The sequence below is a fragment of the Bombina bombina genome, chromosome 10, assembly GCF_027579735.1.
Source record: "Bombina bombina isolate aBomBom1 chromosome 10, aBomBom1.pri, whole genome shotgun sequence".
NCBI classification, from domain to species: Eukaryota; Metazoa; Chordata; class Amphibia; order Anura; family Bombinatoridae; genus Bombina; species Bombina bombina.
The window spans coordinates 164,520,626-164,535,291 of record NC_069508.1 but is presented as its reverse complement, the minus strand read 5'-3'; the positions used below and the strand labels follow the sequence as shown (position 1 = coordinate 164,535,291).

General features: G+C 37.4%; 1 protein-coding gene across 1 annotated transcript in view; it reads right to left on the bottom strand.

The window, feature by feature from the left end:
• The window catches only part of LOC128640778 (calreticulin-like), a 47,774-nt gene that overhangs the window by 21,450 nt on the left and 11,658 nt on the right, over positions 1–14,666 (bottom strand). The window contains exon 6 of the mRNA XM_053693199.1: positions 4,381–4,494. Coding sequence (XP_053549174.1) covers positions 4,381–4,494 — 114 coding nt within the window. The remainder of the gene's footprint in view (positions 1–4,380; positions 4,495–14,666) is intronic.

The window sequence follows — 14,666 nt, the reverse complement described above, 5'->3', positions numbered from 1 at the left end:
GGGCGTTATGTACTTCTGTTAATGCTCATTGGCTGATATATACTTCCTGTTAATACTCACTGGGCGTTATGTACTTCTGTTAATGTTCATTGGTTGATATATACTTCCTGTTAATACTCACTGGGTTTTATGTACTTCTGTTAATGCTCATTGGCTGATATATACTTCTTGCTTATGCTCACTGGGTGTTATGTACTTCTGTTAATGCTCATTGGCTGATATATACTTCCTGTTAATACTCACTGGGCGTTATGTACTTCTGTTAATGCTCATTGGCTGATATATACTTCCTGCTAATACTCACTGGGCATTATGTACTTCTGTTAATGCTCATTGGTTGATATATACTTCCTGGTAATACTCACTGGGTGTTATGTACTTCTGTTAATGCTCATTGGCTGATTTATACTTCCTGCTAATACTCACTGGGCATTATGTACGTCTGTTAATGCTCATTGGTTGATATATACTTCCTGCTAATACTCACTGGGCATTATGTACTTCTGTTAATGCTCATTGGCTGATATATACTTCCTGCTAATACTCACTGGGCATTATGTACTTCTGTTAATGCTCATTGGCTGATATATACTTCCTGCTAAAACTCACTGGGCATTATGTACTTCTGTTAATGCTCATTGGCTGATATATACTTCTTGCTTATGCTCACTGGGCGTTATGTACTACTGTTAATGCTCATTGGCTGATATATACTTCCTGTTAATACTCACTGGGCATTATGTACTTCTGTTAATGCTCATTGGCTGATATATACTTCCTGTTAATACTCGCTGGGCGTTATGTACTTCTGTTAATGCTCATTGGCTGATATATACTTTCTGCTAATACTCACTGGGCATTATGTACTTCTGTTAATGCTCCTTGGCTGATATATACTTCCTGCTAATACTCACTGGGCGTTATGTACTTCTGTTAATGCTCATTGGCTGATATATACTTCCTGCTAATACTCACTGGGCATTATGTACTTCTGTTAATGCTCATTGGTTGATATATACTTCCTGCTAATACTCACTGGGCATTATGTACTTCTGTTAATGCTCATTGGCTGATATATACTTCCTGCTAATACTCACTGGGCATTGTGTACTTCTGTTAATGCTCATTGGCTGATATATACTTCTTGCTTATGCTCACTGGGCGTTATGTAGTTCTGTTAATGCTCATTGGTTGATATATACTTCTTGCTTATGCTCACTGGGCGTTATGTACTTCTGTTAATGCTCATTGGCTGATATATACTTCTTGCTTATGCTCACTGGGTGTTATGTACTTCTGTTATGCTCATTGGCTGATATATACTTCCTGTTAATACTCACTGGGCGTTATGTACTTCTGTTAATGCTCATTGGCTGATATATACTTCCTGTTAATACTCACTGGGCGTTATATACTTCTGTTAATGCTTATTAGCTGATATATACTTCCTGTTAATACTCACTGGGCGTTATGTACTTCTGTTAATGCTTATTGGCTGATATATACTTCCTGTTAATACTCACTGCGTGTTATGTACTTCTGTTAATGCTGATTGGTTAATATATATTCCCTGGTAATACTCACTAGGCATTATGTACTTCTGTTAATGCTCATTGACTGATATATACTTCCTGCTAATACTCTCTGGGCATTATGTACTTCTGTTAATGCTCATTGGCTGATATATACTTCTTGCTTATGCTCACTGGGCGTTATGTACTTCTGTTAATGCTCATTGGCTGATTTATACTTCCTGCTAATACTCACTGGGCGTTATGTACTTCTGTTAATGCTCATTGGCTGGTATATACTTCCTGCTAATACTCACTGGGCATTATGTACTTCTGTTAATGCTCATTGGCTGATATATACTTCCTGCTAATGCTCACTGGTCGGTATGTACTTCTGTTAATGCTCATTGGCTGATATATACTTCTTGCTTATGCTCACTGGACGTTATGTACTTCTGTTAATGCTCATTGGCTGATATATACTTCTTGCTTATGCTCACTGGTTGGTATGTACTCTGTTAATGCTCATTGGTTGATATATACTTCCTGCTTATACTCACTGGGCATTATGTACTTCTGTTAATGCTCATTGGCTGATATATACTTCTTGCTTATGCTCACTGGGCATTATGTACTACTGTTAATGCTCATTGGCTGATATATACTTCCTTCTAATACTCACTGGGCATTATGTACTTCTGTTAATGCTCATTGGCTGATATATACTTCCTGCTAATACGCACTTCGCATTATTTACTTCTGTTAATGCTCATTGGTTGATATATACTTCCTGTTAATACTCACTGGGCGTTATGTACTTCTGTTAATGCTCCTTGGCTGATATATGCTTCCTGTTAATACTCACTGCGTGTTATGTACTTCTGTTAATGCTGATTGGTTGATATATACTTCCTGCTAATACTCACTAGGCATTATGTACTTCTGTTAATGCTCATTGGCTGATATATACTTCCTGCTAATACTCACTGGGCGTTATGTACTTCTGTTAATGCTAATTGGCTGATATATACTTCCTGCTAATACTCACTAGGCGTTATGTACTTCTGTTAATGCTCATTGGCTGATATATACTTCTTGCCAATGCTCACTGGGCGTTATGTACTTCTGTTAATGCTCATTGGCTGATATATACTTCCTGTTAATACTCACTAGGCGTTATGCACTTCTGTTAATGCTCATTGGCTGATATATACTTCCTGCTAATACTCACTAGGCATTATGTACTTCTGTTAATGCTCATTGGCTGATATATACTTCTTGCTAATGCTCACTGGTCATTATGTACTTCTGTTAATGCTCCTTGGCTGATATATACTTCCTGTTAATACTCACTGGGCGTTATGTACTTCTGTTAATGCTCATTGGCTGATATATACTTCCTGCTAATACTCACTGGGCATTATGTACTTCTGTTAATGCTCATTGGCTGATATATACTTCCTGCTAATACTCACTGGGCGTTATGTACTTCTGTTAATGCTTATTGGCTGATATATACTTCCTGCTAATACTCACTGGGCGTTATGTACTTCTGTTAATGCTTATTGGCTGATAAATACTTCCTGCTAATGCTCACTGGTCGGTATGTACTCTGTTAATGCTCATTGGCTGATCAGTACTTGTGGATCACTGGCCAGAAGATTTTGAGTACAGGAAACACATTTTTTTCCTGATTCTGAGTGTGCAATTTAAAAAAAAAAAATTAAAATGTAATTCTATTACCAAATTTTCTATGTTGGCTTGTATCCTTTATTAAAATGCACCATGTGGGAGCACTACATGGCAGCGACAATGCTTTTAACATTATTATGCACTTTTAAACACAAGATGGCAGCAGTGTTTGAACAATGTACAACTTTTTTTTTATTTTAAATTGTTCTCTGTAATTGAATCATCATGAAAAAGAATTTTCAGTTTCACATCCCCTTAAAGATCATGAGTTGTGTTTCGCCTCTCAAGAATTTTCACCCTTTCCAGTGGAAGAAAACGAACTAACTTTGGGGTTGATCAGAATCTTTTTAGAAAAACGTATCAAATGATTATCAACAGAAAAAAACGCCATTAAAGTCTATGGGAACTTTTGTAGATACGTTTTTTATACATTTTTTAAAAGGATTGTGGTTGCTCTTTTTATCTCTATGTGGCAATATTACAATATTTACATTTCAGCATTAAGATAGGAGCTATTTCTGTTTTAACCTGCTTCGTTGAAGGGCCAATAATCTTGCTGATATTGATGGTCTTTCATGATTTATGTCATTGGAACCTAGCACATAATATATATACACTTTTGAGCCCTTTCCAGTCCAACACCTTGTCACTAGTCGCACTAACTTTTTCAGCGCTCTTGTGCGCTGCACTTGAGCACATAACTTTTAACTTAATATGAGCAGTTATATATTTACATAATATAAGCATTGTTTAGCGCTTTGTGATATCCATTGAAAGCATACGGTGAGCTAAGGGGTGCAATTCTTTCTTACCATGGACTTGCAATATCAGTTTGCGAGCTTATGTCAGCGCGGACCAGTGATACTGATAGTGCTCCCTGTGCTATGATTAGCGCTCCAATTCTAATCTGGGCTTAAATGTTTTAACAGATCTAAATTAAAATTGCTGGCTCTATTTGAACCATTAAAGTTTAAGTTGACTGTCATGTCCCTTTATGTGTAATGGAGAAATGTCACTGTGGGTGGATATAGCAGCTGTGATTTACCTTTACATAAGGACCACATGTAGGTATCTTCACTAACATGTAATCCTTTCTTTACAGACATAGTCAGTGTATACGGGAGGGGACCCCTTGTAAAGTGAATACACATTATTCTTCTAGCATCAGCGACTTCACCTTGTATTTTGGGTTTAGGATAAGTGGCGGTTCCCATTCTCCATCCATCTTGGAATCCCAGTCGTGTGGCTGCTTTGCATCTGGGTCTTCAATGTGTTCGGTCTCATCCCAATCCTACAAAGAAAAACTCAAATGTGAAACTCGCAGTTACCTAAGCACCAGGAATGCAAAGAGACGCTTAGTAAATATGTGCGACGAGTGAGATAGACATTGGGGAAGATTCACTTAAACCATCAACAAGTTCCTACGTTATTCTTTGACAAACATTTCTAATTGGTGCGCAAACTCCAGTGAATAGACATCAAACTGATACAGAAGCTGGAGGGACTGGAAACCGTGCAGGATGGAGTAGGCTCTTAAAGCAAATTCTAATGAAAAAAAATGCTCTATCAGAATGTACAGAATTTTGTTACAATGGTGCCCTTGTTAACTTTATGTCTACCTCTGTAAAGGTTTTAGGGGCAATATATTTCATAATGTGTAACAATATATATTTAATTATATGTAACAATATATATTTAATTATATGTAACAAAATATAATTAATTAGAAGTAACAATGTATATTTCATTATGCGTTACAATATACATTTCATTATGCGTAGCAATATACATTTTATTAGGCGTAACAATCTATATTTCATTATGCGTAACAATATACATTTCATTATGCGTAACAATCTATATTTCATTATGCGTAACAATATATGTTTCATTATGCGTAACAATATAGATTTCATTAGGCGTAACAATATATATTTTATTATACATAACAATATATATTTCTTTAGGCGTAACAATATACATTTCATTATGCGTAACAATATATATTTAATTATGCGTAACAATATATATTTAATTATGCACAACAATATATATTTCATTATGTGTAAAAATATATATTTCATTAGGCGTAACAATATATATCTCATTATGCATAACAATATATATTTCATTATGCGTAACAATATATATTTCATTATGCATAACAATATATATTTCATTAGGCGTAACAATAAATATCTCATTATGCATAGCAATATACATTTCATTATGCGTAACAATATATATTTCATTAGGCGTAACAATATACATTTCATTATGCGTAACAATATACATTTCATTATGCGTAACAATATACATTTCATTATGCGTAATAATATATACAGTATTTCTTTAGGCGTAACAATATATATTTAATTATGCGTAACAATATATATTTAATTATGCGTAACAATATATATCTCATTATGCGTAACAATATATATTTCATTAGGCGTAACAATATACATTTCATTATGCGTAACAATATACATTTCATTATGCGTAATAATATATACAGTATTTCTTTAGGCGTAACAATATATATTTAATTATGCGTAATAATATATATTTAATTATGCGTAACAATATATATCTCATTATGCGTAACAATATATATTTCATTATAAAGAAAAAGATTTTTTAAATCAGTGGACACAAATAGCTATTTAAACTATAAAAGCAATCACTATAAACCTTGGGTGAAAAATATACCTTATAACCAATTTTCTAGGGTTCGTAGGAACTGTACATCTCTAAATACTTTTGACGATCAGGCAAATATCCTAAGGTCAAGATTTCTAGAAAAAGGATACCCTAGAGACCTAGTAGAAGAAGGATATAGAAAAGCTAGGATTAAGGATAGGGATGAGTTTTTTAATTTCAAAAAGAATGATGAAAGCACTAAAAATAAAATTATTGGAGATAATGAATCTTGCAATGTAGAGTCTAAGCCTAATAATTTAAGATTTATTACTAAATTTACCAGTAACCACAATAAAATTAAACACATTCTACACAAACACTGGTACATTTTACGCAATGATTGTATTCTTAAAAATATTTTGGATGAGATCCCCACATGCACTTTCAAGAGAGCTCCAACTCTAAAAAATAAATTAGCCCCGAGTAAAGTGGTAAAACAAATATACTAAAGGGAGGAATACAAAAACAATTAAGGATAACTGGCCTATTGGTAAAAGGGGTTTTTTCAAGTGCAATCGACCCAATTGTGGCCTATGCAGCTATACATCAGGAAGTAGGTTAAAATTTCAATCTTTTTCCACAAAGGAAGAATTTGAGATAAACTCTAGATTCACCTGTGACTCTAGTTATGTGGTATATCTCCTTGAATGCCAATGTGGAATTCAATATATTGGGAGGTCCTCAAGACCGATAAAAAAAAGATGGAGGGAACACAACAGAAACATAAAAAATGGGGTTACAAACCATAGTGTCCCACGACATAGTATTAACTGTCATGATGGACAAACAGATATCTTTAATATTTTTCCATTGGAATTTATTGCTCCCAAATGGGGTAGAAATAGGCTGATCCATCTTAGACAAAGAGAGACATTTTGGATCTGGAAACTTAAGACTCTTACACCACATGGCTTAAACGAAAGTATAGACATGGCCGCGTTCAATTGATTATAATTCTATATTAGATATGTACAAGTATAGAAGCACATCGCACTTGCCAATGAAGTAATCTTCATTGACAAGAGCACTTGTAGCCAGAATAGACTTAATATGTGTTTTTGAAATAAATTTTTAATAAATAAATATATATACATGTATATATATATATTGTATATACGTGTATATGTACTGTCTAGTATCATCATCTAATATTGTGCAATCCACCATGAGTTCTTGCAAATATTAGACAAGTATATCATACTATAGTTAATAGACATATACACTTACATATTTTAATATCTTTTATTATATATTTTTCATTTTATATTCTTTACATTTTAGATATGTTGTACAGTGTAAAGAATGACAGCTGTTTATACACTGCAAAATGACAACGTGAAATCATAATGCTTATTTGATATTGATTCATATGCTTATTTGATATTGATTCACAACATGCATTGAGATTCTTGTATATACGCAATTTAAAACAGTGAATATATGCAATATTGTATTCATGATTTGTAAATGCATGAACAACGATTTTTAAGTTCGGTCTCAATAACTTCGAAAAATATTGGAAAATGGAGCGAATTACCAATCTAGGTAATATTGATAACGTCAATCATTGACACGTAAGATGTGTTTATTTTAATTTAAGAATTGAAACTTTGGACCCCATTAATGTACATTGGGGGATGAAGTTTATTTCTATACAAGCGTTAGATAGAGGCATGACAAACCAAGCCCCTAGATAGTAGCCTATCACTTTTCAGCAGATTTTTCGAAGGCACTGATTGGCTATTGAACTTAAAGTTGCTCACGCATGCGCCCTGGGTCGGGGTAGACGCCGACAAGGGCTATACAACTTTGCTACTTTGTATCTAAATATACACCTGAGGAAGCGGTCTTAGAAACCGGGAAACGCGTAGTGTAACATTGTTTTTAATAAACACTTATTTTAATATACGAGTAGCACAGTATTTTTTATATTTTTTGCATCTAAGTTTTCTGGCAACACTTGCACTGATTTACCTAGCTGAAGGCATATCTCAAGGTGCATTCTTTGGAGCCATTGTGACTTGAACAATTTAGCCCAGAGGAATACCGGTGAACGCAGTGATCTGGACAGCTGATAAGTGTCCAGGAGGTCTTTGTGGCACTTCTCAAGTGCCCTACATCCTGTGAGTACATTTCATTATTTGCGCTATTGGTAGTGATCACACTGATACACACTATTGTGGCACTTTTGTGTTTTTTGTTTTACACAGCACAATATTGAAGCAATACTGGTAAAAAACAGCTAGCTGGACGGCTGCCAACAGTTCAGAAGGCATTTGTGGCACTTCTCAAGTGCTGGAAATTTTGTAAGTAAGATTTATTTGGGGGCTTTGGCCTGCTGAAGTTAAAACGATACACACCATTTGGCGCCTCTTCTCTTTTTCTTTTTAACAGAACCTGTGACTGCCAACATTGATCTGGAATGAGTCTGCTGCCTGGAGATTTGCAAAATATCTCTTAGAGTGTGGACTATCTTTGTTACCATCTATTAGAAGATAGTCATATCTTTGAAGTTACTATATGTTTATGAAGTGCTTTGAAATTTAAAGTTTTTATTTATATATATAGGTTGATACATTGTATATACACATTATATTACATTGTCACACATCATAGGGATTAGTGATAGGTTTCACAATCATCACTGTATTCGCAATCATCACTGTGTTGCAGTACATATCACTTTAATACTAACAATACACTTGTAGCTAGTATTTGGGGGCGCCTCTGATTTTATTTATTTTTTATATATTTCATTATGCGTAACAATATATATTTCATTAGTCGTAACAAAATACTTTAATTATTTAGTTTGCCCCATTTACATGTAATTTAAATATATATAAAAATTATTGGTTTTCCAGTTCTGGGAAGTGTAAATGTACACTACAGACTTCACAAGCCTAACCCTGCTACATATGTGCCCCTAATTGACCTTAGCAGAGGATCTCAGACAAGGACTTTTGTAATGCAAGTTTTGCTAACATAATGACTGTGGTTACTGCAGGAACAAGTCTGGATTGACTTCTCCAAATTAGACAAATGATGGGTGGAGTTTGGAATATTGAAAAATAATTGTAGCAAACAAGGTGTGAATTTATTTTGAAATTTATTATTATCATTTATTTGTATAGCGCTTCCAAATTCAGTAGCGCTGGGTACAATGAAAGGGGTATACAACAAGGATTTGTGATAAAATACAAAACATAACAAAACTAAACAAATCTAGTACAGGAGGAAGAGGGCCCTGCTCCGGAGAGTTCACAGTCTACAGGTTTAGGGTGCAGAGACATAAGGTTGGGGTAGCTTGTCACATCGGTTGTAGTTGCAGCAGTGAGTCAGGCAGTTCATGTATTAGTTTGGTTAGGATGAGGGATGGAGGAGAGATGGTAAGCCTCTCTAAATAGGTGGGTTTTCAAGGAGCGTCTGAAGCTATACAAGGTTGGAGACAGTCTTATGGAGCGGGGTAGAGAGTTCCTGAGGACAGGAGCAGCACGTGCGAAGTCTTGGAGGCGGGAGTGGGACGTAGAGACAAAAGGAAAGGAGAGACGTAGGTCAGAGATTAATCGAAGAGGACGGGATGGGGAATATTTCATGATGAGAGAGGAAATATATTTGGGAGTTAGACTGTTGAGTGGTTTGTAAGTTAGGGTTAATACTTTAAATTGTATTCTGGAGTGTATGGGGAGCCAGTATAGAGACTGGCAGAGCGAAGCAGCTGATGTAGATCGGCGATTTAGGTGGATGAGTCTAGCAGAAGCATTCATAATAGATTGGAGGGCGGAGAGGCAGTGTTTTGGAAGGCCATTTAGGAGTAGATTGCAATAATCAATGCGTGACAAAATGAGGGAATGAATAAGTATTTTTGTACTTTTTAGAGTAAGGAAGGCACGAATTCTGGAAATGTTGCATAGGTGTGAAATTCAGGATTTGGTAAGTGCTTGTATATGTGGGTTGAATGTGAGTTCTGAGTCTAGTGTGACCCCAAGACAGTGGACCTGGGGTGAGGTGTTGAGAATAGAGTCTCCAACCGTCAGAGAAATGTCACGTGTTGGATGTCTCAAAGAGGGGGGAATAAGAAGCAGCTCAGATTTGGACAGATTGAGTTGGCGGTAGTGTAAAGACATCCAAGAGTAAATTGCAGAGAGGCAGTTGGAAATCTGGTTGAGTAAAAAGGGAGAGATATCAGGAGAGGAAAGATAGATTTGGGTATCATCAGCATATAAGTGGTACTGGAATCTAAAGGATGCTATAAGTTTTCCAAGGGAGGATGTATATAGAGAGAAAAGCAAGGGACCCAAGACAGAGCCTTGCGGTACTCCAACTGAGAGAGGCATAGGATCACAAGATATGTTGTTAAAGAAAACTGAAAATGAGCAGTTTGAGAGATATGAGGCACACCAGGAGAGGACTGTGTCTCAGATGCCAAATGAATGTAGTATTTTTAGGAGGAGAGGATGGTAACTGTGTCAAAAGCAGCGGATAGGTCAAGAAGAATTAGTAAGGAATAGTGGCCTTTTGCTTTAGCTGATAACAGGTCATTTGTTACTTTAGCAAGACCGGTCTCTGTTGAGTGTTTAGGGCAGAAACCAGCTTGTAGTGGATCAAGAATGGAGTTAATTGTGAGAAATTGAGTTAGCCAATTATAGACTAGTCCATTCAATTATTTTGAAGCAAGGGGAAGGAGACCGGTCGATAGTTAGAAGGCATGGAGGGGTCAAGGGCTTTTTTAGGATTGGTATGATTGACGCATGCTTGAATGTATCAGGAAATGCGCCAGCAGTGAGAGATTGGTTAAAGAGATGAGGTAGGGTAGGGGTTAACAAAGCAGAGAGAGAGGGAAGAGGTGCAGCTATCTTTTCTAATGGTGTCAATTTTATTTTTGAAGTGATCAGCAATAATCTGAGCAGTGAGGTTGGTAGTGGGCAGGGGTGCAGGCGGACATAGAAGGGAATTGAAGGTTGAGAGCAGCTTTCTAGGGTTGTATGCGTGAGATGACACAAGGGAGGAGAAATAGACTTGTTTGGCCAGGCTGAGCGCAGAGTTGCAGGACTTAAGGATGAATTTATAATGCCGGAAATCAGCACAGGTGCGTGATTTCCTACACTGCCGTTCAGCAGCCCGTGAACATCGCTGAAGATATCTGGTCTGTTTGGTGTGCTACGGTTGCCGTCGAGTGATTGATGTACGGTGAACAGTGGAGGGTTCAGCTTTGTCAAGTGTTGATTTTAGTGCCAAATTATACTGTAAAGCCACAAGGTTTGGGCAAGAGAGGGATGGAATGTTGGATTCAGTTGAGTGGAAAAGTCCGTGAGATCCAAGTCATTTAAATTCCTGTAAGGTAGCAGTTTCTTGGGAGCTTGCAAAGATGCAGTAGATAGAGTAAGAGAGAAAGTTAGTAGATGGTGGTCAGAGAGAGGAAAGGGGAAGTTAAGGAAGTTGGAAACGGCACAGAGATTAGTGAAGACCTGGGGCCCAATCCGATATGCAGCATCGCCCGCAAAAGCCGGCGACGCTGAAATTTGCGCTGGTTTGGTATCCTATATACGGCGTAACCTAGAAGTTATGCTCGTATATTTCTGCCTTCGCCCGCAGTTTTTTGGGCCATAGACAGGTATACCAAACCAGCGCAGTTTGGCATCCAATATACAGCGTAAGGACTTACGTAGCGAAAATGGAGAAATCTTACTCCATTTTCACCTCGCCACAAAATGCAGCCGTAGTAAGCCTTATGCTGTCTATTGGAGCCCCGTAACTCCCTAAACTACCTGCTAAATAAACCTAACACCTAAAACATGCGCAATGTCTATCTACCTGTCAACCGCGATCCCCCGCCGCCATCCCTAATAAAGTATTTAACCCCTAAACCGCCGCACACGGACCCCGCTGCCACCTACATTAAAAGTATAACCCCCTAATGTGATCCCCCTACACCGTCGCCAGCTATATTACATACCCCCTAATGTGAGCCCCTTACACCGCCGCCATCTACCTTACCTACCCCCTAATGTGAGCCCCTTACACCGCCACCATCTACCTTACCTACCCCCTAATGTGAGCCCCTACCCCGCCGCCATCTACCTTACCTACCCCCTAAAGTGAGCACCTACCCCGCCGCCATCTACCTTACCTACCCCCTAATGTGAGCCCCTTACACCACCACCATCTACCTTACCTACCCCCTAAAGTGAGCCCCTTACACCGCCGCCATCTACCTTACCTACCCACTAAAGTGAGCCCCTACCCCGCCGCCATCTACCTTACCTACCCCCTAAAGTAAGCCCCTACCCCGCCGCCATCTACCTTACCTACCTCCTAAAGTGAGCCCCTTACACCGCCGCCATCTACCTTACCTACCCCCTAAAGTGAGCCCCTTACACCGCCGCCATCTATTTTAAAAATATTAACCCCTAATTTAATCCCCCTACACCGCCGCCAGCTATATTAACTATATTAACCCTAATTATATTAGGGTTAATATAGTTAATATAGTTATTATATTATATATATTAACTATATTAACCCTAATTATATTAGAGTTAATATAGTTAATATCCTTATTATTTTATATATATTAAGTATAATAACCCTATCTAACTCTAACATCCCTAACTAAATTTTTATTAAAATAAATCTAATTAATATTAATATTATTAATTAAAATATTCCTATTTAAATCTAAATACTTACCTATAAAATAAACCCTAAGATAGCTACAATGTAATTAATAATTACATTGTAGCTATTTTAGGGTTTATATTTATTTTACAGGTAACTTGGTATTTATTTTAACTAGGTACAATATCTATTAAATAGTTAATAACTATTTAATAGCTACCTAGATAAAATAATTACCAATTTACCTGTAAAATAAATCCTAACCTAAGTTACAAATACACCTACACTATCAATAAATTAAATAAACTACAAATATCTAAACTAAAATACAATTAAATAAACTAAACTAAATTAGAAAAAAAACAAACACTAAATTACAAAAAATAAAAAAAATATTACAAGATTTTTAAGCTAATTACACCTATTCTAAGCCCTCTAATAAAATAATAAAGCCCCCCAAATTAAAAAAAATTTCCCTACCCTATTCTAAATTAAAAAAGTTCACAGCTCTTTTACCTTACCAGCCCTTAAAAGGACCTTTTGTGGGGCATGCCCCAAAGAAAACAGCTCTTTTGCCTGTAAAAAAAAAACACAATACCACCCCCCAACATTACAACCCACCACCCACATTCCCCTATTCTAAACCCACCCAAACCCCCCTTAAAAAAACCTAACACTACCCCCATGAAGATCTCCCTACCTTGTCTTCACCCAGCCGGGCAGAACTCTTCATCCAATCCGGGCGATGTCCAATCAAGCGGCAGAGAAGTCTTCTTCCATCCGGGCGATGTCTTCAATCAAGCGGCAGTGAAGTCTTCTTCCATCCGGGCGATGTCTTCAATCAAGCGGCAGTGAAGTCTTCTTCCATCCGCCGATGTCTTCAAGCAAAGCGGCATCTTCAATCTTCTTTCTTTGCTCCTCCGCCGCGGAGCATCCATCCGGCACGAAGACTAAACGAGGAATGAGGTACCTTTAAATGACGTCATCCAAGATGGCGTCCGTCGAATTCCGATTGGCTGATAGAATTCTATCAGCCAATCGGAATTAAGGTAGAAAAATCTGATTGGCTGAGTGAATCAGCCAATCAGATTCAAGTTCAATCCGATTGGCTGAACCAATCAGCCAATCGGATTGAACTTGAATCGGATTGGCTGATTCACTCAGCCAATCAGATTTTTCTACCTTAATTCCGATTGTCAGACTTACGGCACTTTAGCCTCTGACGGCACCGTATATGTGATAGCTCGAGCTGCGAGCTGAAACTATGGGCGGCGTAGGTTGTGAATAGATGTATGTTTATTGCATACAGAGCATGCATTCAAAAGGGCACAGGAGAATTGGGGTGTACTAAAAGAGGTGCAGTTAATGAGGTTTAGAGGGTTACTTGGGCAAGGTGTATAAGGTGTCATTTGGGGTAGTGAGCTGAGGGAAGAAGAGGGTGGACCTGGGTTAGGTGAGACATCCCCAGCTACAAGAAGAAGAAAGATGGTTAGCGAAAGGAGATGAGAATGTGTCTTATGCGAGTGTTTAAGTTTAGGATCAGTGAAGCATGGCTGGCTGAGGGATGTGAGATAGGAATAAAGTTCATGTGTGTTGTAGAGGGGGGAAGGTAGAAGATTAGGAGAAATATGAATTGTCTGAGTGATGTTTGTGAAAGGAAGAGCTGTGACTTTAAGGAGAAGGGGGGAATAGGTTAATGCAGACATTAGAAAGTGTAGCATGTTTGCAGTAAATTTTATTTCCGTTGTCCACTCCTTTGTCTAACTCCCTTGTTATAACTCTCTCTACACTTATGAACTAGCACACTTACAGCTAGATTACGAGTTTTGCGTTATGAGTGAAAAAGCATTGTTATGCTTCATAACGCTGCTTTTTCCCTAACGCCGCTATTACAAGTCTTGTAGGTATAGGTGTACCGCACACCGTCAGTACCGCACTTTTAAAAAAGTCCTTTTTCAATGGGACTCCCATAGCGCCGTATTACGAGTTTGCCTGGGAGGCCAAAAAGTTAGCAGTACACCCTATACTGACAAGATCCGTACCGCCATCTTAAGTCAGTAGTTATGAGTTTTACATTACAAAGCTGCACCATAAAACTCATAACTAAAGTGTTAAAAAGTACACTAAACACCCATAAACTAC